Below are 24,940 nucleotides of genomic sequence, written 5' to 3' on the forward strand. Positions count from 1 at the left end.
GACGAAAACTAAAGTGGCGCCAACAAAAAGACAAAGGAAATGGCGATGAGGGATTAAGGCTAGGTCACGTTCATGTGACGCAGGATTCTTACGAGACCGCCGCTTCCGTTCAGCAGCCACGGCGTGCTTCTTCTCCGCTGGTGTCAGATGCCGCGACGTAGTTGGCTCTGGTTCCATGACAAATCCGGACGTACCAAAGATCAGAGGAAGGCTGGCAAGAGTGTGCGCAACGCGCGCTCATTGGTTCCGAATATGTCCTGAATGACTCCGAGTGATGGCATTTTCTGACGTCACGCCTAATTATGTGAATGACTTCACACTCTCTGTAATCTGAGATTTTCGCCTTTTTTAATTGCCTTTGACTCCATACGCACGTATAAAACATAAATTCGTCATAATTCATCAAACTATGCGGTGGTATGACCCTGAACGAAATTCGGGAGTCCAGTTTCCTGTTTACGGTGCCTGGTGAGGTCCTTTCTGTTTGCATAAAAATCTTATAGCAACATCCACTCAGAACTGCAACATTCATAACTGCGCCAGATGCATACCATACGCAGTGCAGTCTCAACGCATTGCAGTGCAGTGGCAGTCGGCGTGTTAAGCTGCCAGCCCCCCTCCGGGATCTTCCCGTGGTAGCCAACTCCCATGTGGCCTTTCGCTCTGCTGCTTGGACAACCGGTAACGCCGACAACGACGCGGAAGCCAGGAACGGGCGCCTAAGACATGCAGTCTGAAAACACTTAATCTTCGCTTTAAGGATAGGACGCGATATCGTTAAAGGGTCACCCTCTACTATACATTGATTGATCGCTGGGAATCCTCACACTACTCCTGGCGCAGTGGTTCACCGGTTCAGCACGTGCCCTGGGATGGCAGGTGCTGCCACCGATGGGGCTTGCGCGGCCCTCGTTGCTCTTCCCGAGCAACCTCTCCTGGCCAGTCTAACTTTCATCTGCCACGGTGGCCAGTTTACTCACAATCCGGTAGGCAGCTTGTGATGATGTCACAAGCTCACGTCACCTAGGTTTTTCCTCTGGGAATTTTTGGTGAATTTTTCGTTCACGGCCTCCGGCGACGATGACGACGTCGGCTTTTCTGCAACACAGGATCCTTAACACTATCTCATTAAACATGTTGCAGAATCCTCTACGCAGGAAGCTCTACGCCGCTGTGCCCGGCCGTTCTCAAGCACTTTGACTCTTCTTTTGACGGCCGCTGCTCATTTTGTGGGGAGGTGGCCGACACCTTTCACATATTTTAGGCATGCAGGCAAAACCCTCCCCCCCCCCCCTCCCACCTCCGATCACCCCTGCCCTAAAGCCCCTCCATGACGCAAACTGGTCGAAAAAAAAACGTCATGGAGGGGCTTTACCCTGCCCCTACTCGAGAGGACTGGGAGGCGGCTCTGCTCGGCTGCCAGGAACTATCGGCCCAACAGGCCCTGGTTCGGCGGACCTGCGCAGCGGTCAGGACCAATGGGGTCTCGCAATGAGGGACTCCGCCTTGTATTGTAAGGGGCGAGACCCACTAGAGGCCTCTCCCCGAGCACCTCTCTGTATATATAGCTAAATAAATGCTTTTCACAACCACCACCTACGCTGGTTGTCTATGAAATGCGAGAGCATTAGTCACGAGACTCACGGCGCAACCCGCTATGAACACAACGACGCTATGCGGTGATTCTGAGTAAATTTTGTTTCTCGGCGTTGCTGTTGTGGAGGTTTCGCGGGCGCGCCGTTGTCGAGCGGTTTCCCCGATCTGCTGTCGGCGTCGACATCTTGTTTCGACGAGCTCCTCCCTGTGGGTGGTGGTCGCTTGCGAGGCTCTACCTCGTCCACAGTGACTCGTCAGGGTCAGTACCGCACCGGCGCAGCGGATGGCTGCCTCTCGGCGAGCGTGCGCCGGCGAGCCAGTGATCTTAGCGGCAAAATGTGCCCCTGCGCGCGGCGCTCCGATGAGTCCAGCTGCGGCGAGCTCCCTTAGATGGATACATAAAGCCCGGAATCTGGGTGAGGTTGCCAAAGAATGCTCTGTTGGACAGTAAAAGTTTGTTTTCTGTGTCTCTTCGCACTAATACTGCTGATAAGAACGAGGCCACCTCTGAAATGTGGAATTTTTTACCTGTTCTGTCTTTTCTAATGCTTTAGAATTTTCTCTCACGTATACATTCGAAAATTTCTTGCCGACAGCAGCAAGAATCGAGGAAAATGAAGACGAAAAATCTCCAGCCTTCTGCAGTTTGTAGAAGAAGAAGATCGACAAGGCGAGTGTTGCTGTGTGCCTACTTTCACGGTACGTGCGATTGTCCATGATTAACGAATATACGCTTGCAGCCTGAGACCGAAGCCTGTCTTCGGTTCGGGCATCTCGGCGTTTGTCAGAGCCACAGCGTGTACTGGTTAGTTCTGCGATTCTTGAGAGAATGGAAATCCTTTATGAAGGAAAGAACCGTGCTGTATTTAGCCTAACATAAGTTGACATACGTCAGGAATTACTAAGGTGCCAGCTGGAACATTTATGCTGCCACCAGGGTAAAAAAAAAAAATCCTGTGCGTGCTACCCGCGCTGCAGGGCGAGATCTTTCGCTGCCACTACTTTTTCGTCCAAGATACATTGTTGCCTCAAAGCACGAACACCAAAACCGTATTTCTAGTGCGCAGACCATGAATCAGCCTTTACTTGTCACCATTGCAGCGGAGGTGTACATTTTCGCTTCTTTCTACGCCAGACAAAGCCTCGCCATGGGAACTAGCTGCTACCACTTCCTCCTCTTCAGGGACCGCCCCAGCATCCAGACGATGGCCAGCGTCTGCTTTGTGAGCACCGACGGTTCTCTTTCTCTGTGCACATCCCTCTTGCGACGTGCATGTTCACATAAATGTGCTCACCACAATTAAACACGATCACGCACGTTCGGGAAATCATAAACATAATGGAACTGGTCGACGTAAACAGACGGTGTCTGATTTGAATTAAAAGAAATTAAGCGCGGTTAAAATAAGGCATCTGGTAAGAAAAAATACGAAGTAATGTTACTGTACATTGCAATTTCGCAGTCCTCCACTATACCGCGTCTTGTAGACCATATGCAGCTTATATGCCGATGTGCTCATAGTCCATACCATACCATACCATACCATACCACACCATACCATACCATACCATACCATACCATACCATACCATACCATACCATACCATACCATACCATGCCATACCATACCATACAGCCGCCGCGATGGCTGAGTGGTTATGGCGCTCGGCTGCTGGCTCGAATGACACGGTTTCGATACCGGCCGCGGCGGTCGAGTTTCGATGGAGGTGAAAATCTGGAGTCCCGTGTACTGTGCGATGTCAGTGCACGTTAAGAACCCCAGGTGGTCGAAATTTCCGGAGCCCTTGACTACGGCGTCTCTCATAGCCTGAGTCGCTTTAGGTCGTTAAACCCCCATCAACCAACCAATCATACCATACCATACACTATCATGCCATGCCATGCCTTACCGTGCCATACCATGCCATGCCATGCCATGCCTTGCAGTGCCATGCCATGCTGCCTTGCCGTGCCGTGCTTTACCATGCCGTGCCTTACCATACCGTGCCGAGCCATGCAGTGCCGTGCTGTATCATGCCATACCATGCCACGCCGTACCTAGCCGTGCCGTTCCGTTCCGTACCATTCCACGCCATTGTTTTCTCCATATCCGGTGTCGTCCACCTCGTTCGTCATCGACGGTAATTCGCGCAGTAATCAAATTGCAGGTTCTTTCACACTGCACTTACAAGAAACACGGCAGGGCGTGACAGAGCTATTCGTAGAGCCAGTGTATTGTTAAGAATGGCGACGGCAAGTCGAGCTATTAGCATAGGCGACAGCATGTCTCGCCTGTTGGCATCTGTTTCTACTGGGTGGCTTCGAGCAACTCGATGGTGATTTCTCCCAAGCCGGCCGTCAAGGACCACACGAAGATGGACCCAGGTGTCAGCTGGTTCTAATTACCGAGAATTGCCCGATCGGAGTGTGGCACCCGGAAGAGTGGATGGCTGCAGTTTGAGCACAACCGGGCCCCCTTTTCAAAAGTCTCCTCCCGTGCCGAACGCCGCCGCGGCGACAAGCTGACATTATATTCCCCAATTGTCGCTACTATGTCGGGCAGCACAAGGGCCTCGTTTCCGGTGGCTATTCGGCGTGCTAGCACCATGGAGGGCTGGCGGCCATCGTCTCCAGCCATCGAAAGCATCTCTAAGGGCAAAGGACCCCTTTCGGCTTCTCATCCTGACCTTGCGTTCTGGCCTTGCGCGTCGGCTGCCATCTTATGAACAACAGGTGTCGGCCGCACGTGGGAACCTTCGGCTGGCCAGATGACATCACCTACCGCAGTTGACGTGACCCCGACGGCGTCCTCCTCTCTCTCGGGCTCAACATGTGACGGGGGCATGTTCTTATGTGCGGTGTTGTTTGTGCGCGTGAGTGAGAGTTTCAGGCCACTCCCACCCCGGCGAGGACGTCCTCAACATGGAGAATTTAGGGACGACGAACGATATAAGACTTGACAGCGAATGCAGTGAAAATCATCCTCCATTCGGAGAGATCCCCACTTTTGATGACGCTTGTAAATATGTAAATAAACCCGCTCGTAATCTTCCTCCCATCACCCAACTCATTTAACTCGTCGGCAGTCCTGTCCTGGTGGTGGCGGTAGTCGGAGAAGGCGTCGTCCTGACCGTGGTTCCGTCAGAGTGCGACTCCGAGCCGCACACATCCAACAGCGTCCGACACGACCTCGCATCGAAGCGAAATGCAGCAGGCGCAGAGGAACCTGGAGATTCGCGTTGTCTGCCACGTCGCCTGCCAATGCGGCCATGACGAACGCACTGGTGCGCCAAAGACCGCGGCCACATCCTTCCTGTCCCCTCTAAGCGTCAAACAAGCTGTGCGCTGGCAAGTATGCCAGACAAGTTAACGCTTCAACAACCGGAAGGTCTACATGAAGTCTCAGAATTTTTCCGCGCTTACATTTCGACAGGTGCAGAATGAATACACACAACAAAACAAACAAACAAACAATACCAAGCAAACCATTCTGTGCTCATATTTGGCTGTTAATTTGAACACTGATGGTCGAGAATAATCCTCACATTTTTACTGTGATGTATATTAAAACGCTCAAGCATAGTATTAATGACCGAAAGAGAGAGAGAGAAAAACTTTATTGTCCAAAGGAAATCGGGGCATGCCCCTGGGTCCCCGCACGACCCCACTTCACTCAAGTGTTTATGTCCCTAAGGTCCATAACACTGGCAGCCCGGCCTGTGGCGATGGTCTGCACGGCCGGGTCCTCTGAGTGCAGCAGGGTCTCCCAGTCCTCCCAGGTCTTGAGGTCCTCTAGGCCGCACGGGGGAGGGTCCGCCGGGCAGAGGGAGAGGATGTGGAGGGAGGAGGCGAAGGGTTCTGGGCACAAGGTGCAGGCAGGAGTGGGGAAGGAGGGATGATAGTGGGCTAGGGTCAGGGGTGAGGAGAGTGTGTGTGTCTGTAGTTTGCGCCAGTTTGTTGCGTGTTTGTTATCTAGGGAGGGGTGGGGCGGGGGTAGAGCTGGCGCGAGGCTCTATAGGCCTGCGTCATCTCGCTGAACGAGTGCATTCGCTCCCTCGCGAATCCCCGATCCGAGGCCACCTGAGCCCGGTTTAAAGAACCGCGGGCTAAAAGGTTGGCGGCCTCGTTTCCGGGATTCCCGGAGTGCGCAGGCACCCATATAAGCTCTACATGGCGGGGTGGGGGTGCATCGGGCGAGTCCAGTATGCGAAAAGCAGGGACGTGGGCTCGGCCTCGCGCAAAATTTAGAATTGCAGTTTTTGAGTCTGTTAAAATGTACCGGGCTTCCGTGCGGGTGATGGCAATTGCGATGGCGGCTTCCTCTGCAGCCTCTGGGGCGGTGTCTCGGGGGAGAGGTAGTGTGAGGAGGGCGGATGAAGAGGAGTCCACCACGGCTGCGGTTGCTTCGTCACCCGTGCAGGCGGCGTTCACCCATACGGCGTCCGCCTCGGAGCCGTATACTCGGTGGAGTGCCTTCGCACGGACTCTGCGGCGTTGCTCATGGTGGGAAGGGTGCATATTTTTTGGCAGTGGCTTGATGACCAGCTCTCGGTGAAGGGATCGAGGAATGGGGAGGAGGGTTGGGTAGTTGGCCGGTATTCTGATTCCGAGGGAGTCCAGGATATACCGGCCTGTGGAGGTTTGTGTAAGCCTTATGTATTGGGCCTGTCGATGGGTCTCCACGAGTTCCCCGATCGTGTTGTGGAGGCCCAGGCCTAGTAATCTGTCTGTGGGGGTGTTGAGGGGAAGATGAAGTGCGACTTTGAATGCCTTGCGGATCAAGGCATCCAAAGCATTTATGTCGTGTTTGGATAGTTCTAGGTATGGGGTAGTGTAGAGCACACGGCTGAGGACAAAGGCATGAATGAGGCGACAAAGGTCGCGCTCCTTCATGCCTCTATGATGGCCCGAAACTCTGCGGATGAGATGCGATATCGCGCCTGCAACCTGCTTGAGTTTCTTGAGGGTGGTGGGGTTTTTGCCATCGTTCTGGATATGCAGGCCCAATACGCGGAGGGTGTCAACCTCCGGTACAGGGTCCCCATTCAGTTCGATGGCAATGGGGGAGCGGGGGGAGCGGTGGTTCTTAGGCCGGATGAGGAGCAGTTCGGACTTTTCTGGGGAACAAGACAGTCCGATGTTCTGTACATAATTTTGGGTGAGGGTGGCTGCTTCCTGTAAGGTGTTCTCTATGTCGCCGTCACTGCCGTGGGTGGTCCACAGTGTGATGCCGTCGACATAAAGAGTGTGCTTAAGGTGGGGAATAGTCGCCAATTTTCGGGCGAGGGGGATGAGGGTGATGTTGAAAAGGAAGGGGGAGAGGACGGACCCTTGAGGGGTTCCGATACTCTGAAGCGTGTAGGAGGGGGAAGAGAGAGGGCCAAAATGTATCTCAGCCGTGCGGTCAGCGAGGAATGCTTGAATGTAGGTGTACGTGCGCGCACCAACATTCAATGGAGATAGGGCAGTCATGATCGCCTGATGTTCGATGCGATCAAAAGCTTTGGAGAGATCCAAAGCTAAGACTGCCTTGGTGTGACCAGGCAGAAGCGGGTCGAAAATGTCATGTGTGAGTTGAAGCATGGCGTCCTGTGCGGACAGATGGGGGCGGAATCCCACCATGCTATGCGGGTATAGATGGTTGTCCGCCATGTGCGCTGTGAGCCTCGCTAACACAACATGCTCGAAGAGCTTTCCGAGGCATGAGGTTAGCGAAATGGGGCCAAGGTTTTGAAGTGTAAGTGTTTTGTTTGGTTTGGGTATGAATATTACCTTCGCATGGCGCCAGGACTGCGGGAGGATACCCTCCCTCCAGCACTGGTTGAAGTATTGCGTAATCTGGGTGATCGATTGGTCGTCCAGATTACGCAGCATGGAGTTTGTGATTTGGTCTGCACCAGGTGCGGAGTTGGTTCGGAGAGTCAGGAGGGCCGCTCCGACTTCCGTCTCAGTGATGTCTGTGTCGAGTCGGGTTCGATCCCGGCCGCGGCGATCGAATTTCGATGGAGGCCAGATTCTAGAGACTCGTGTACTGTGCGATGTCAATGCATGTTAAAGAACCCCAGGGGGTCGAAATTTCCTGAGCCCTCCAATACGGCGTCCCTCATAGCCTGAGTTGATCTTATTATTATTATTTCCATTCATTTCGGACAACTATACATGGTGTCCGCGGGGAGAGGCTATAGGAGACCAGGATGTCTCCTGACGAGGCCTAACACCCGCATTACACGTCGGTGCAGATGGTGCGGAGTAACATATGAGAACAGTGGTACACCAAACACGGCGAGACAGGAATTCAAAATAAGCAATTACACAGGCACTGATCAGGAAGAAAATAATACTGAGGAGGTTATCAACCATGAGCAATAGTAAGTGGCGTACAAAAGAAAAACACATACACACAGTACAGTAGGAATAACAATGAAATGCAGCAGGTATGCATAATAAAATTTCACACAAGGGTGTTCAAAAGATGCCTCATTTTCTTCTTGAATTGATTAATGTTGACACTCTCTTGGGCACAAGCAATTAATGTTGGATATGTGTTGCATAAAACTGTTATTTGGCGATCTGTAGTCTGGGTGCCGTAATTAGTACGAGGCCTAGAACCAATCAAAGAAATTGTGCGCAAGTTATGTGTGGTTGCTCTATTCAAATAAGAACGGGAAAAAGATTCAGTCATGTTTTATTTTTTGGTAGATTAGGAGTGCTAAGGAGTGTTTGTAGCATAGAAAAACCGGTAACACCTTACAAGAGGTAAACATGTCATTAGTACTAACAGTATAACTACCCAAAGTGCGCAGGGCTCTTTTTTATAGAGAGAACAACCTATCCGAGTCAGTTTTATTACATGTTCCCCACACTAAGAGACTATACACAATATGAGAATGAATAAGAGAAAAATATAACTGTTTTTTTACATGGAATGGAAGAAGATAACGAAGTCGTTGAATTAACCCAATTGATCTTGATATTCGTATCCGCAGACTATTGACGTGATCGGTAACCCCGATAAACCACAAATCATGGTATTAATGAAATACATTGCTTTGTTATCGTAGGCGATGAACAGCATTCATCTTGTCGCGGTGCTGTACACGGCCATGAGCGCTGACGACGCCATTGTCATCCTCAAGCTGAATGGCATCGAGTCAACAGTCACGGGTGAGCAAACACTCTGCAAAGTAACTGCACGGTTTTAGTGATCACAGAGCGATTACAAAAGACGCCCATGAAAACAAGCGGGGCACTGAGAACATGCGCACCACGCAGCAAGCTGCAAGGATGGTCAGATAGATTATAACCTCGCCCGATAACTTCGCAAAATAAGAACCTCACCCCGATAGCCTTGCGTAACAACACAGATCCAGATTTATCACTTATGTTAAGGCTGAGCCCGGCGGCGAAGTAGAATCCAGAGTAGCAACGTGAATAGTTTGCTGTGGTTTAAAAAGCTGTCCCACATTCAAAGGTTTTAGCATTAGCATTTTGCAGGACGTTATAACCAGAGCTGTTTGAATATACGAGTGACAAAACTTTTCAATATAGGCCCCACGTATCAAAATCTGCCACTCACCGGACAAAACTTTGAGGTTAGCTGAACGTAGGCCCAACTGCAGCATTCATACGAACGTTCCAGTGCTGCCCAAACACAGTTGCGTAAGAACTATTCAATAATACTAGTAATGAAAATTTGAAGTTCTAGTTTCTGGCCATTGGCTAATTATAGTGCTGCCATCGAAGTATGCTGCTAGCTAATGCTGGCTCGTTGAAAGTTTTTCATACCATTTTTTGAGCAGCCCCGAAAATTTTATTTGGAAGCCGCTAGGGACGCGCGCAGTCACCTAACCACCACATTTTATACCAACATATCTGCTGGATTATGGATACACGGGCCTCATAGCGCTGTGTATGCTGGAGAATGTAAAGTTGGAGGCCATGCCTGAAGACTAATTACGAGTTTTTTAAATGGCTGGATTCGCGAATCCGGCTTGCATTACGTGCGCTGTACACAGCTTGTTCAGGGTGGGGAGACGTCTTTGAGTCGCCATGCTCCGACGGGGTCGACAACTTCGCCTGGTGTAACCGTGGTGGAGCATGACCTCCCAGGCTGAGGTGTCGCGGCTCGTAAATGCTTTTTCGTAAGGCGCAGGGCGTTTTTCGACCGAACTTGCGCCAACAAAGCGCCAGGCGAAGCCAGGGGGGGCTTCGGCTGCCCCCTTGCAAGGCTGAGTGGTTTTTATGTGTAGTGTTCTCATTACAAAGTTATGAATACAGCTGCCTCTTACTCGAACTCAACTATGCTACAAAATGAAACGTTTCCAATGTGCGTCTTAGTCCTTCCTTCCTTCTTGAAAGGGAACATTGACCACAGATGGGAAGCTCTGTAACGGCCATCTGTCATCACGTGACACAGGATGATCAGCGCACGAGAGCGGCTGTGCATAATTCTCATTGGTCACAAATGGACCATAGGGCTCCGAGGTGTTAACGCCAAGGAGTTTTCCGTCACGATGTACTGTCCCCCGCGACCCAGGCGACGCCGTAACCACGGCAAAAGATTCCTTATAAAGCCTTCTCTGTAATTTTAAAGCATAAAGCTGCACAACAGTCAGACACTGAGAAGCACACAGAACGGGCTCAGTGTCTCTCCTGTGTCTTGTTCTTGTTCCCTGGCAGTTTTCTGTCTCAAAATGATGTCGTACGAACTACACCCCCCCCCCCCCCCTGCCCCCATCGTATACACCTTATCTGTAAACATAACCGAGAAGGCAGGTTGGAAAATATAGAGGCTAACGACTTAACATGGGGACTCACCGCTAGTTCGAACTTTTGGTGAATCTCCCGTGGACAAGTGAGGTTTTTGGTCTGCTCAAATACCTGGAGGCACATGAAATGTCTGCGCATTCGCGCTTGGTGCAGAAGGCACGCGCTGTTGTACGTTTAGCATTACCAGACTTCGCGTTTGGAGAATGAACTCCCCCCGCCCAAACAAGATTACGACAGAAAGTACATTGACATGCTTCTGGAGTATTTCGAGCAACATTGCGTTAGCGCTATACGTTTCATTATTTATAACTTTTCTTTTTTTCAGAGCTCCACATTGCAGGGGGTTCACGGTTCGTCATTTACTACATAACAGTATTCGCTGACTTGTTCCTCATCATCGGCATCGAAGATGTGAGTACATATATTTGATATGCATTTCGGTTCGCACGACATAGAAAGACCTCGGAATCACATTTTGCTGTTTGAGCTGTGCAATTTTGGCTGAATGCAAAACAAGGATAAGGTGCGCAGGAACGAAGACACAGTTTAAAGGAACACTACGAAAAACTGAAGGTGGCCAGTTTTGATAGATTACTGCATAGTGACGGCAAAAAGGCTAGTTTTGCGCACTGCAAACGAAACTGTTATGAGTTGTAGAAACGTTCACAACGTGAAATACTAGCCGTCGCGGTGGCTGAGTGGTTATGGCGCTCGGCTGCTGGCCCGAAAGACGAGGGTTCGATCCCGGCCGCGGCGGTCGAATTTCGATGGAGGCGAAATTCTAGAGGCCCGTGTACTGTGCGATGTCAGTGCAGGCTAAAGAACCCCAGGTGGTCGAAATTTCCGGGGCCCTTCACTACGGCGTCTCTCATAGCCTGAGTCGCTTTGGGACGTTAAACCCCCATAATCCAATAAACCAAACAACGTGAAATACAGGTGTAGCCATCCCCGGACAATTTCTCAAGTAAACTTCAATGCTTCGACGCAGTTCTTGTACGAATCCCGGAGGGTAGTCTACACTGCCATTCACGGCAAACTGGTGTTCACGGAGTCCTTTTCGCTGTAGACGTCAGAAGTGTGAATCCAATGGCAGGAATTTTTTCAGTGCAATGTTTTGAGCAATAAATGCGCCTTTTGCTGCCGGACAAACGTCGACGCACCTAGAATGGATCATATAATTGATTCTTACTGAGAACGAAAACTGGATGGAATTGCGCTCAGTGTGTCTTTAGTAGTTCGATGTGCTCAGTACTTGATAGCCGCGAGCTTTGGCGCAGCCGCGGGGGACACTGATGACAGAGGCAAAACGGCAGTGCTAAAACCTCAGCATCTTTACAACTCACTACCTTGAGTAAGAGTTGTGATGCCATTGCACTTGCTAACTCCTGTAGTATCGCGTAGCTGTCCCTTATAAAAATGGTCTATAGACAGTCTATGGGCTTTTTATCAACTCTGTAGCCATTGTATAATAGCTTTCCTTTTGTCTCCAGACACTCTATTCTTAATTTCCTTTTGTCTATATACTATTTGTATACTAACGTCTTGAGCGCCTTAATTTTGTTTTGTCTTTAACAGTTTACAGAATAGATAGACTTGTCTACAACAACCTTAATTTACCTTTTTCTATAGACGTTCTATAGATTATTTATAGACTAAAGTCTATATCCGCCTTAAGTTTCTTTTCTCTATGGAGGGCCTATAGACTATATGCAGACTAAAGTCCATAACAGCCTTAATATCTCTTAGTCTATAGATGGTCTATAGACTATATATAGACTAAAGTCTATAACTGCCTTAATTTACTTTTGTCTATAGACAGCCTGCAGACTAGCTATAGACTAATCTATAACAGACTTAATTTTTCTTTGTATATAGACTATCTGTAGCCTAAGTCTATGACAGCCTTAATTTCTTTTGGTCTATAGACAGTATATAGACTGAACCAAACCAAATTCTACAACAGCCTTAATTTCCTTTCGTCTATAGGCGGCCTATAGAGGATCAATAGCATAAGTCTATGACAGCCTTAATTTTCTTTTGTCTATAGATGTTATATAGACTATGTATAGACTAATGTCTATAACAGCCTTAGTTTCCTTTTGTCTATAGGCCGTCTATACACTATCAGTGGACTGAAGTCTATAGCAGCCTTAATCTCCTTTTGTCTATAGACAGTCTACAGACTATCCAAAGACCAAAGTCTATAGCAATCCCAATTTCTTTTTGTCTGTAGACAATCTGTACACTGTCTTTCGACTAAGTTTGTAATAATTGAAATTTTTTTGCACTTCATGCCCTGCAGCAGTGACCGCAACTATGGTTAGAGTCCTCCATCTTCTTCACTGTTTCGGGAATAAAAAAAAAATATTGGGTGAGGACAATGCAACGCCCTCCTGTATATGGTTTTTAGAAGCCTTGAAGAGCTCCTGTTCGTTATACGGTGACGTATATTGCACACACAAGTAAAGAATATTTAATGCTAACAGGTAAAGTGAGGAAAGACAGCCATTCGAGAAGTAAGGGTGCCCGCAAACTCACTACTTCAAGGGAACACACTCTCCTTTAAACGAATCACTCGACACAATTCCGTTCCATCTTTCGATCGTTTCTGCCCAGCGCGCTTAACTCATAAGCATGTCATCAGTGATTCACATTTCTCTTTAAAACTTCCTGAAAATAAAGGGGAAAGACTGGAGCGAGAATTCAAAGTTGTGCCCATCTCTTAGAAACACCGTTTGAAGTGTCCCAAATAGCATGGTCCTCTGCGCGATTAGCATCTGCCATTTATACCTTTGCCGCTTGCATTCATGTGGAATAGTGCTGCGATGCAACAATCACAAACGCAGTATTTTTTTGTTTCTCACCACCTACCTGCTGCTTCGGAGCCGATGACACGTGATATCGCCCATACCAGTTTTCTAAACACAACACACACAAAAAATGACTTTACGCTTTGCAAATTTTTAATTATTTGAAAAGTGTGCCACATATTCGGTTGGAGATGCAGCGCTTATGGACAAAGCAGTAAGTTTTCGATATTGTTTTCGCGAAAACAATGCTGTTTTCAAAGAGCTAGTGAAGAATTTAAGTTTATAAACCATTTGCCCTCTATGTTCTTGGATACTATAGATAAAGCTACACACGGAAAGAGTGTGAATGGCAAAGATACGACCGTGAAATGGATTTCTGTTTCACGTTTTACCCATTTACCCCGCGATGGCGGAAAATCATTCGGGCTGCAAGCAACAGTGTGCGCGGATGTGCCGGTGTCGTGGGCGTGTTCTCCAGCTGCTTGCGTCAATTACGTTGCGAACGAAATCCAGCTTAATCGTCCATCCACGGTAAGTCTACAGGATTATGTTTTGTTAATTTAGTCTCCTAAACCGCTCTAAGACGAGCTGTGAGTACAGAGCAGATTATCTGCGCAGCGACAAGCTTCCTATCCTCGTTTGTAAGCTGCGATACAAGCAGCAGAATGCCACTTATGTCTGTGCCGCTATGTTTTTTCTAACGCCCGGACAGGCAGTCGGTGCGAAACCCGTGGTGGTAAGCTGCTCCTCGGGAGCTGCCTACTGGCTTTCTCTTGTTACAAGGTAGATGAGATGCATGGGCAGAAATATCGTTAGCCCGTGAATGACGGTCGAAATGGAACTATGCGTTAGCGCCGTGTGAGCTCAATTTACTTGGCGCCTCCGGAAACGCACACTCACGTTCTGAGGTGGCTTACGTTTATTTTTTTACTCTGTGTTGTCGCCTATCCGCACCATTGAGTGCTGTACATTGAGAGGTGTGCATTGCATGTTATGTACAGACGCTCGCTCGGCGCGCGTTGTGGACAGCGGCGTTTCACCAAAGATGTTTTGTAACTCTACAGACTAGAGCACGGGATGTTTGTAAAAGTTGTAGTCAAACGGCGTCGGAGGAATGCTAATAGCGTGATGGTTCAATAGAAGTCGTTGCCGGCGCGAACCGTCAGCGTGTACAAACACCGCGAAGAACTTACGAGCTGCATCCCGTCTTCCTTTAAGTTGCACACGCAAGGATTCGCAGTACATCCCGGTTATCCGAGCCGCTGGCTTTCGCCGCTGGCCTGCGCTTTCATTTTGAAAGCTAAGTAAAGATCGCCTCGGCAAGAGGTGGCTTACATTTCTTTCCGAGAGGCTAGTTCATGAACCCCGCTCACGCGTGCACAGATTTTTATATCATTTGCGTGGGATCAGGAGCAGTATGCATTTCTGTTCTCAGACTACTAGATTACGAAAGCGCCAATGTAACTCGGCGCTTATTTGCGCGAACGAATGCAATTCAGCTCGCGCTATGATATGGCTACGCCTGTGGTTGAAGACGTTACTTGTTTCATTGAAATAGTTCCTACTTGGAGAGTGTTCGTTGCTTTCGTTGGCATTTCTGGCAGCCTTAGGTTAAGAGTACCCGCATGCAAGAACCACCTCTTTACTTCGCTGTTCGGGCTGCACTTGAAGGAAAAACTAAGTGAATTTGCGAAGGTATTGACAGCAAAGCGTATGTTGTCTCAAGCTCACGCCTGCTTTTGAAACGGTGCAGCTGTAGCCACTGTGTGCTGCTAGAGTTTTTCTTGATATGCACTTGGCATGGAAGCGCTGCAACCCGCTTGTTTCTAAGAGCGCGCGCTGATTTATGACAGTGCTATTCCCTATTTGTGCTTCAAGTTATGGACGCAAAACTGTGGTGAACTGGTTGGCGTCTGCCTGGTAGGTTTTGCATGACTTGTGTCCGTATGAGTATCGGCGTACGTACAGTCGTGAGCACGTCTGTCTGGAGCGCTCGAAAAGCCAGCTTTTGTCAGCACGTGCGACGCCTATCGAAAAAGCCTAGTTTGAGACAGACTGCATCTGAGCGTGCACCGCCACACTGATGACACTGCCTTAATTTTTATCGCCCCGCTGGTCCGCAGCCGCGATCGCAAACGATCGCCGATAGAGGCGCTGTAGGCTGAAGAACCAAAGCCGGGATAGCACGTTTCGGAAAATTTTTGCTGCGGCGCGCGCCGACACGTGTTGTCTCGGCTTTGGTTCCGCGGCCTGCTGTGCTTTCACCGGCGATCGTTTGCGATCGCGGCTGCGGTCCGCCGTGGCGATAAATATGAAGGCAGTGTGATCACTGTGGCGGCGCACGCTCAGGTGCAGTCTGTCTCAAACTAGGCTTTTTCGGTAGGCGTCGCACGTGCAGGCAAAAGCTGGCTTTTCGAGCGCTCTAGACAGATGTGCTGACGACTGTAACAGGCTTCACGCGGGATGTCGTGAAGCGCTTGTTTAATAGCGGGCATAAGAGTAAATGCTGCAATATTCTCCTGTTGGTATCCGTATGTAAGGAGCATTGAATGTTTATTTTGTGGGGATGACATTCACAATAGCTCGTAGTGAATCAACGCTGTGGCACAATTCTTCGGAGTCTTCTCCTCTGAACTAAAAGGAATGCCATACAGAGCCAGTATTGACAGCAGGTACTTAGTGCAGATGAAGGTTGCTCCAGGGATTAGGGTTTTTGTTACAATGTTTTATGACAACCATTTAGAATTTGTCATGCGCATTTACTGAAATGATGAAGCCGGCGCGATGACTTCGTCGTTATCATGATCTGGTGACCTGAAAGACGCAGGTTCGATCCCGGCCTCGGCGGTTGCATTTTATGGAGGCGTAATGCTAGAGGCCCGCGTACTACGCGGTGTCAGTACACAGTAAGGAAGAACAGGTGGCCGAAATTACCCACGCCCTTCACTACAATGTATCTCATAGCCTGAGCTACCTTGGGTGCTTGAACCCTATAAAACTAAATTAAATCAGTCAAGATGACCTTTTAAAGAATGGGATAGCCAAGATATGCCTTGCTTTGTAAATCACATGTGTACAGACGGAGTAGAATTTTTTTCACTTACCCTTATATTACTTTTTCCTTTGCGCTGTACAGGTCAACATGCCTGGACGATGGACTGCAAACAGGCTGTAAGAATGCTTCTGAGGAAACTAGCCGGACCGTTACTTTCAACATTTATTTGTATAATGTGGTGCATTTTTATGGTGTATGTATTGCATATTCTCAGCCTGGATAGATTGGAAATAAACTGAATTTGTAAGTATGTTGACCGTCATGTCATTTTTGAAGACCATGTGGTGACGTTTTGCAACAGTTGTAGACTGTATATAAGCAGTCTATAGATAATGTTCTACTGAATGTTTAGTAGAGAGAGGTCTATAGACTGTTTATAGACAAAGGTTCATAGCATTGCCAGGACACAAATCTATGGAACGTCTATAGACTTGTGTCTGCTGTACCAGTAGAATTTTGTCTATAAACTGTCTATAGACTAAAATGTACAGAACGTGTATGGTCATAAGTCTATAGATCGTCTATATACTGTCCATAGGCCTATGTCTATTAGACTTTCAGTAGACATTTGTCTATAGACTATAGACAAGTCTACTAAAAGTGTATGACCGTAAATGTATAGATTGTCTAGAGACCAGTATATAGGATTTGCCTATAGGAAGTCTATACACCATTTTTTCAGCGCTGATGTCGTCCCTTGTTTCTTCCACTTCGTACTGTGTATTCCGCTGCTTAAAGATGAATCCGTTCCAAACTGGCCGAATTTTCTGTTCAAGTTGACTTCATAGACTAAAGGCTATAGACAGTCTATGGAGTGTCTAAAGAAATTTTTGTAAGGGATGGAGCGGGGCCCCGGTGAATTTTTTAAAATTCCGTCTGCAATGGTATTTCCTGCGTTGTCTGAGCCTCCTGATTGTATGTCGTTCCTTGTCGATTACTTGAGGGATTAGTGTGTCGTATTTCGAATGTGTCATCAGATCGGTACTTGATCCCTGTTCTGTGCAAAGCCATGCACCGAGTGGCGATGCACCGTGGTGTACATACGAGTACACACATTTCGCACCTGCCCTTGCGCTATGTCCATTGAGCTGTATAACACTTTGCTGTAATCACGAAAGCGGTAACTGGATGGCGACGGCTCATATATCAGCAGAGGGAAAGCTCGAGGCCGTCGGCGTTCGAAGGACTCGAATGAAGACGCGATCATGCTCGTTTAAGCGCTTCAAAATTGGCCATTCAGTGAAAAACAAAAAACGTTCCAAGGAGCATCACTGGATCCTCAGTGAGCAGAAATGAAAGAAAATACATTCTCTCAAGTGCAATATAATCTATTTTATTTCTACTTTCTACTTTCTAATCTACTTTCTGATCAGTGAGTTTTCAGGTAAAAAAATGGTTACACTTCTATTTTTCCTTTGATCAAGATCACAAATGAAAAAAAAGGAGTCCTTATGCTTTCCACGGTTTACGGTTACTGTTGGCTTTCTTAATATGAGTTGGGTTACTTCAAACACTGACAAATTATTAGCCAGCGGCGCAGGTCACTTATTATACTTGCACTGCGCAACTGGCCGCCCGTGCACCTTTGTTGATCCATATGGAGTTGTAGCGAGAGAACCAGTTGCCAGTGATGTAGCAAAAATTAACTTCTCACCTCGTCCAGAACTGCAGGCTGGGAATGCTGACGTTCATATGGTGGAACTCGTTCCGAATTTTCCTCGAAGTTCTCACCATCGTGGGCGTTGGAATATGGAAAGGCACCAGCGAAAACGTGAGTATATATCGGGATGCAGGGATGCGTGCAATTTCGGAAATTAGGACGCAGAAAAATCATTCTTCGCCTGGAGCTCGATTGGAAATAATTATTTTACCGAGGAGCGCTGTGTTATCAGGCGACACTCTAGCGGAGGCCATTTATGTCAGCCGCAGAGACAGCTACCTGTAACAAAACACACGTATGTAGAAGCTTTGCGAACATTGCCCCTGGTGTTATTCACATGAACGCGACTCTGATAGAAGGCGCAGCACTTTATTCGGTTTTATGAATCGTACATTCATTTTAATGAAGCTGAGTGAACTTTTCGGAACGTTGCTGTATGTTGCGCACACCTGTTTCTCACCAGAGAGTATCACTGACAAGACGAGCAATGAGTTTTGCTTGAATTTTTGTTTTATATGTTTAAGCATTGTTTGCTGTGATGGGTGTGTTTCTCTTTTGTAAGGCGTTATATAGCGACTTCATCTTTTCAGTGACTGGCCGATGATCGGTGCATTTTTTGCAATATCTGTATGAGGGAGTTTAGCTTGGGTGGAGGGCGTCGGAATCTAGTTGTCATAAGCGAAAACCCCCTTTCTTCTATGCTGTATGACAGTGTTGACGAGGTGACTCTCAGCCATTAAGGCAGATGCAGGCCCGGGAAGAATGGACGTCGTGGAGAATGTTCCCTCCCCATCGGACCCTAAGTGAAAGGGGGCGGGTTGGATGTGTCGCAGGGATTCCGGGGAATGATAAGAACCCTTCGAATTTTTTTTTTTTCACAGCGATAGCTGTTAAGACCATATTTCCCGCCTTTCGCGGCGTCGTTGTTGGCGTTATAACGCACCAGGCACAACGCGTCACGCTGATTGGTCCTGACGGAGTGACGTCACGCATGACAGCGCGGCGCGCTGATTAGTGGAGATGAAGTGGGAACTAAGGTGCTTCGATGCCACATTCTTATTGGTGACATCTCCGCCATTTTGGAGTGACGATAAATTGCAACTCATTTAGCAACCTAAAATATTTTTGCGCAAATCAACGTTTTCGCATCATTGAGACACGACACCATCCAATACTGCTTCTATACATCGATGTATTTATTCACATTAAATTTAAAAGCGCTCCCTTTCCACTTTAAGAGCCGGTGCAGTCCTTGTGATACAAAATGGCGTGTCCCGATTAAGAAATATATGTAACCACTCTGGTAAAGGGACGCTGCATCTATACATCTGCGTGAGCGTGCCCGATGCGAAATCACGACATTGTATGTGATGCAACTACTACTGTCAAAGCTTTAATCGGCGTGAACACTGGGCGCCGTCTCGTGATCGAGCAGAAGCGTGCGCTGGGAGCGCCCCCTACCTGGCAGCGATGCCGACCTCCGCATTGTACTTCATGCACTCTAAGCGTGGAAAGAATTACCACTCTGGACAAATAATTTCGCCGCTACATGCGCATGCCCGCAATGAAGCATAAGGCTAATTACAAACCGCGGTGGCCATTTTTGGAAGCATTCTTCTATTGACAAGCTGGATGACTGGGAAACGGGAAGAATATTTTTCCCGCTGGGCGCATCTGATGGAGAAACAGCCAGCTTCATCCTCGTTCCATTCTCCGATTTAAATTTATTTGGAGTGTTCCCCGCGGTGGTTCTTTGGCACCGCGACGTGACTTCAATCCGCTGTGCAGTGCGGGATGTCTCGATTATTGCCGTGGATCGTAATGCTAGCCTTGTTGCCTTGCAGTTCACCCTGATAATGTCCTTCTTGTCGTGCCTGGGACTGACGCTTCTCATTCAGGTAAGAAATCGCTAAGGCAGCTGCTAAGTTGATTCGTACTTTGGTTGGATCACACTTTAAGGGGCACTGTTTTGGCGAGAAAATAGCAGTGGTGAGACTTTTTTGCTGGTGACGTTGAATATTTTGTATTTAATACAACCACTTGGATCACGACACCCGAAACCTCCAGTCTTTTTCTTCGTACACGCACTATGATCGAGGTCCAGCTCACCGCGTCTTTCTTGTGAACGTCGCCGCGTAGAGATGGTGACACGAAGGCAGGCGGTGCATAGGGAGTGGAGCTAAGGAGAAAAGTACAGGAGGAAAGTAAGTGTTATTCTCGCTGATAGAAACACGTGCGGATCGTCGACCAAAATGGTGTGGCCAATGCGCCAGCTCTGTGGGAATAGGTCGCCAAGTGCTTCAAGCTGCCTTCGCATGTCCTGGTAGTCCCAGAACGCGTTGGTACAATCGCGTCGAGTGAACAATGCGACAGAAACGACTTTGGCACTCGGACGCGAAGAAAACAGTGTGCATGTTCAAAACAAACATGTTCAAAACAACGTGTCCGAAAAATGAACTCGCCGACGTATACCACGCCTGTGTAAAGCCTGGCCAGCATAGAGCTTTTTTTTTTTTTTTGCCCACGAAACCGCGCCACATGTGTGCGCGCCCGTGCCGCCAAACTTGCAGCGTTACGAGCGCGAGAAATGCCCCTGATGGGGCAAGCTCGGCGGTACGTTTTCTCGCGCAAGAAAAGCTCCATGCATGCCAGGCTTAACGCGACGTGAGTCTGGGAGAGCAGCGTGGGGTGGTGAATGTGTCGTAATTAATTTATTTCTAGGGGTGTGCGAATATCGGAAATTTTGAAACAGTTAATCGAATATCCTTGTATTCGATTCACTGGAAAATAGCGGATGGAATATCTCGTTATTTGTTCGCTGTACTAATCTGATAGTGCATGTTCAAAATTATTCGGAATTAATCCGCGGTTCTCAAGATTCCGAATAATTTTTGAGCGATGGGCGAACATTAGAAATGTGACCCCACGGCAAACAGGTGCAGACACACCGTGAACGACAGACCTGACAATCAGAACTATGGCACGAAGACTGCCGTAATACTGGTGCCTATTGAGACAGGCTGTCGGAAGAGCGATTGTCCACCTTACTTCTAAGCGTGCACGCTACGCACAAAACTGACCATCGTCTTTCAAACCAGTTGGTACCTGCAACTATCACACCCCATTATATCGGTATAGTATGCAGTCCAGGCTTGCTCCCACATGGAGGGATGCGAGATATGGCCATGGGAATGCACCCTTGATGGTGCGAATTTCTTTAAGTGTAGAGACAGGTGTCGCGAACTGTGTCGGATGTTGGAGATCAGAAGGTGCGTCTCTTGCAATAGGTCACTTCAGATGGGCTCGGTGTCGCGCGATCATATGCTTCTTAAATTTTATTCCCTAAATTGCTATGGGCACATGGACGGACCTTTGGCCTTGCATTGCGAGCTGCTTCGGTCTGCGCGTGCCTTAAAATAAACTGCATGAATATATTGTTTTGGCTTCCCGGCATTTGATATACGTAAAACGATGTTAAGAAACTGTTATTTTCTGATAGCACTAAATGATAGCAACTTTGGCAAAATATAATTGCTCATAAATTTCCAATCGTTCCACAGCTCATCTACAATAGTTGCAAAAGAATATTCTAATATTGCTTCTTTCGTAAAAAAAATATTTCTTACTTTCCGAAGCTGAAGTCTGAAATGATGCGGAACATGTCCTTGTCGACTATTCCGGACTAATATCCACCACGGGATCCTTATAAGTCTTGCAAAATATCGGCACATGAACATCTGTGTGCTGCGCTCGCGCCAAGGCAGTCTCCACAGGCGATGGTCTGACGTCGGCACACGCCTCTGCGAGCACAGTGTCCTAACAACGAACTCCAACAAGAAGCAGTTCCTGCACCGTGCCCACCTAACCCACAGTAACTCTGGTTTCGGCTAAGCTGTGCAACTTCTGCACCTTCTGCACCTTCCTACCATTACTCAGACACCGAAATTACTGACTTCGGCCTTTCCTCCCTGGACACACTCACCTCTAAAGATAAAATAGTTCGTACCAAATGTGGATGCAAAGAGCCGCATGCCACAGGCTGCGCTACTTCAAGCTGCTCTGGCCTACTCAGCCGAGAAATATTCGTAGGACACTCATCTTCATAGATGGCTCAACTTTCTAGCAGACCTCCTCTTATGGCCTTTATGTGCCCTCAACAAGCCATATGCTTTCGTGTCGCCAGCAGCGGAAGACATCCTCAACGGCAGTAGAGCTTCACGGAGTTAAAAAAGATGTCTTGTATATCCTGCTCCAGACCCGTGGACGATGAGTGATTTTTACGGACTCTAAAGCAGCGCCACAAACCCTGTCCAATTTGTTGAAGAAAATCAGTTACTAGCCAGTTTCTCACGACACTGCATGCCTGCATCACTTGGCTCACTGGGGAATTCCATCGAAAAACAGATAAAGCGGCCCGCAAAGGTCTACAGCACCAGAAATACAAGATTTCTTTCACAAAACTGGATGCGTCCCAACTGGCCAAAAGTTATGCCTATGAATAAAGGGACTGGCTTTGGAACTCGCCGTCTCACCATTACCCATTTTTTCACTTAGTCGACCCTCATCTTAAATCTATGGATTACCACCAAGTTTTCTATGCCATCTGGAAACTATAATCGTCTCCGTTTGAACACCCGCCGCGGTGGCTCAGTGGTTAGGGCGCTCGGCTACTGATCCGGAGTTCCCGTGTTCGAACCCGACCGCGGCGTCTGCGTTTTTATGGAGGCAAAACGCTAAGGCGCCCGTGTGCTGTGCGAAGTCAGTGCACGTTAAAGATCCCCAGGTGGTCGAAATTGTTCCGGAGCCCTCCACTACGGCACCTCTTTCTTCCTTCTTCTTTCACTCCCTCCTTTATCCTTTCCCTTACGGCGCGGTTCAGGTGTCCAGCGATATATGAGACAGATACTGCGCCATTTACTTTCCCCCAAAACCAATTATTATTATCTCCGTATGAGCGTCGCATTTCCAAACAACTTGTGAAACCGTTTACGACAAGTGAGCAGTCCGCACTGCGACAACTGTGGCTCAGTAGAAGTAGTACAACATATTCTGTTTGAATGCCTAGCGTATGCCGACAAGCGTGGATACTGTGAACATTGTACGGGACAACTGACCCAAGTGCCTCTTACAGTGGACGGTGTTTAAGGTCCCTTAGGCTGCTTTGCGCGGTATAGACGTGCAAGTAACTTTTTATTCGCCTACTTAGATGACGTTGGCCTACTCGTAAATCTCATCATTATGCCCTCTTCATCCTTCATTCAATGAACTTTGTCATTCCATTTGTAGGACACTGCATTTCGCCGCTTAATATCTTGTACCATTTACTCACCATTATACTCTTCATGCAGGGAACTTTGTCAAACCCTCTGTAACAGTTTGCACTTCATCACTTAATATCTTGTATAGCATCACTCGTTGCTGCAACTGAGGCCAAATTCAATGCCCATTTATTTTTATTACTTTCATTACAATTTTTCTTTCTTCTACTTCTTTACTTTATAGTTTTGCGCGTCTCTCTCCTTTCGTCTTTCTATACTGAATTCACTTTCTCACGCAGAGTAGCATATCAGCGAATTTTTCGTGCAGGCTTCTCTGCTTCTCTTAACGGTTTCTCTCTATCTCTCCAGCTCTGTACTCACCCATGCCTTGCAGATGTACAGGGTCACTCAGTATGACATGGAACATGGGTACACGTGGCAGCCGTACTTCGCGATGCGCTGGTGCCGAAAGCTTGCGAGAATCAGTGGCAAAGACGCATGCGCAGAAACCACCCCCGGCGTCTCTTTCCGCGCATGCACCTTGTGCCGCCCAATATCGCCGGCTTTCGGCAGCAGCGCTGTGCGAAGCGCGGAGACCACGTGCTCCCGTGTTCCCTTTCACATCAAGCGACACTGTACAGATGCTCACAGAAATAACCCGCAACACCGTACACTGGAGCCTTTGCCGGCGCAGCTGGCCGGCGGAAGCTACCAGCCGCAGCCTGCGAATGCGCCGGCTTTCTACGCAGCTGGTCTCTCTTCCTGGTGGTTCTAGACTAGCACTGCACTGCTCCAAGAAATCCAGTGCTAAGGGTTCAGGAGCCCTCTCGTCGCTGCGTCAGGGATGTACAAGTTGGAAGGGACTGTGACACTGATTCTGCGTGTTCGTGCGCTGCGCGACGCTTGAAGCGTGTCATCCTCTGGCGCTTTCGGTTTGCGGCGGGCTTGGCGTCGTTGTCTGCGTTCACGCCGTGCAACAGCCATGCTCCACTTTATAGTCGGCGAGCTCCACGGTTTGGCTATAAGCGTCGCAGTGCTGTGGCTCCTTTTTAACACCTATTGGCCAGGTTTGCGGAGGCTTCTACGTCTTCCGCAACTCCTTTGGCAGTTTTTTTGCCGGCAACGCAAAGAATTGCTATACGTCAAATATTACGGGTCCCGTCGTAAGGGGTGACAGATAACTGCTAGTATTATCCTGAAAATTTTCTGCGGTACGCCTTCGCACTTGATTTTCGGAGCATATCTCGGGGCCGAAGCCAAAGGGAGTGTGTGCCCGTGCAGAGGTTTATAAGGAAAGGCATTACCGCTGATTCTCGCGATTTACTCAACGCGCGTAAATGTCAGTTTTTTTTTCCTGCTGTGCAGGGCTTTTTTACGCGGCGCGTGTTCCACTACAGCGCGATGGTGCGGCCAAGCGTACGGCTGCAAGGCGTGCACGGCGACATGCCCAGCGGCATGGGTGTCCTGTCTGAGCCCGCCGGCAAGGCGCAGCACTCGGCGGGAGCCACGATCAAGGACGGCGACGAGGAGACCACCGAGACGAGGACGGCCGCGCACCGCGCCGAGAACTCCGACAGCCGCGCCATGACTGACACCACTAAGCCGGACAAGGGCACGACCAGCGCCGATGGTTACACCGCCGGCATCAAGACCAAGAGCCAGTGACGTCACCGCACCGATGCGGGAGGATAAAAGACGGCATGGCGCCGGTTCGCTCGTCCTTGTCTCTTGAGCGTGAGGGACCCCGGCGGAAAGGAGTGTCGCGAGGGGGAAAACGCGAGAAATTCGTGGA

General features: G+C 48.6%; 1 protein-coding gene across 1 annotated transcript; it reads left to right on the forward strand.

The window, feature by feature from the left end:
- Positions 1–2,268: 2,268 nt before the first annotated feature.
- On the forward strand, positions 2,269–24,882 carry LOC144136306 (uncharacterized). The gene is made up of 7 exons (XM_077668549.1): positions 2,269–2,295; positions 2,698–2,819; positions 8,658–8,760; positions 10,691–10,776; positions 17,894–18,001; positions 19,735–19,788; positions 24,514–24,882. The coding sequence occupies exons 2-7, from the start codon at positions 2,745–2,747 to the stop codon at positions 24,811–24,813; spliced, it is 726 nt and encodes a 241-aa protein (XP_077524675.1). The 5' UTR covers positions 2,269–2,295; positions 2,698–2,744; the 3' UTR covers positions 24,814–24,882.
- The last annotated feature ends 58 nt before the right edge of the window (positions 24,883–24,940 follow it).

This window comes from Amblyomma americanum, chromosome 6 (assembly GCF_052857255.1).
Source record: "Amblyomma americanum isolate KBUSLIRL-KWMA chromosome 6, ASM5285725v1, whole genome shotgun sequence".
Classification (NCBI taxonomy): domain Eukaryota; kingdom Metazoa; phylum Arthropoda; class Arachnida; order Ixodida; family Ixodidae; genus Amblyomma; species Amblyomma americanum.

Bases quoted from the DNA above. Each gene is read 5' to 3' on its own strand.
- LOC144136306 (XM_077668549.1), top strand. From the start codon at position 2,745: ATGGGAACTAGCTGCTACCACTTCCTCCTCTTCAGGGACCGCCCCAGC. The intron at 2,820-8,657 runs GTGAGCACCGAC...TTGTTATCGTAG, and splicing joins CGATGGCCAGCGTCTGCTTT to GCGATGAACAGCATTCATCT. The intron at 19,789-24,513 runs GTAAGAAATCGC...CCTGCTGTGCAG, and splicing joins GACTGACGCTTCTCATTCAG to GGCTTTTTTACGCGGCGCGT.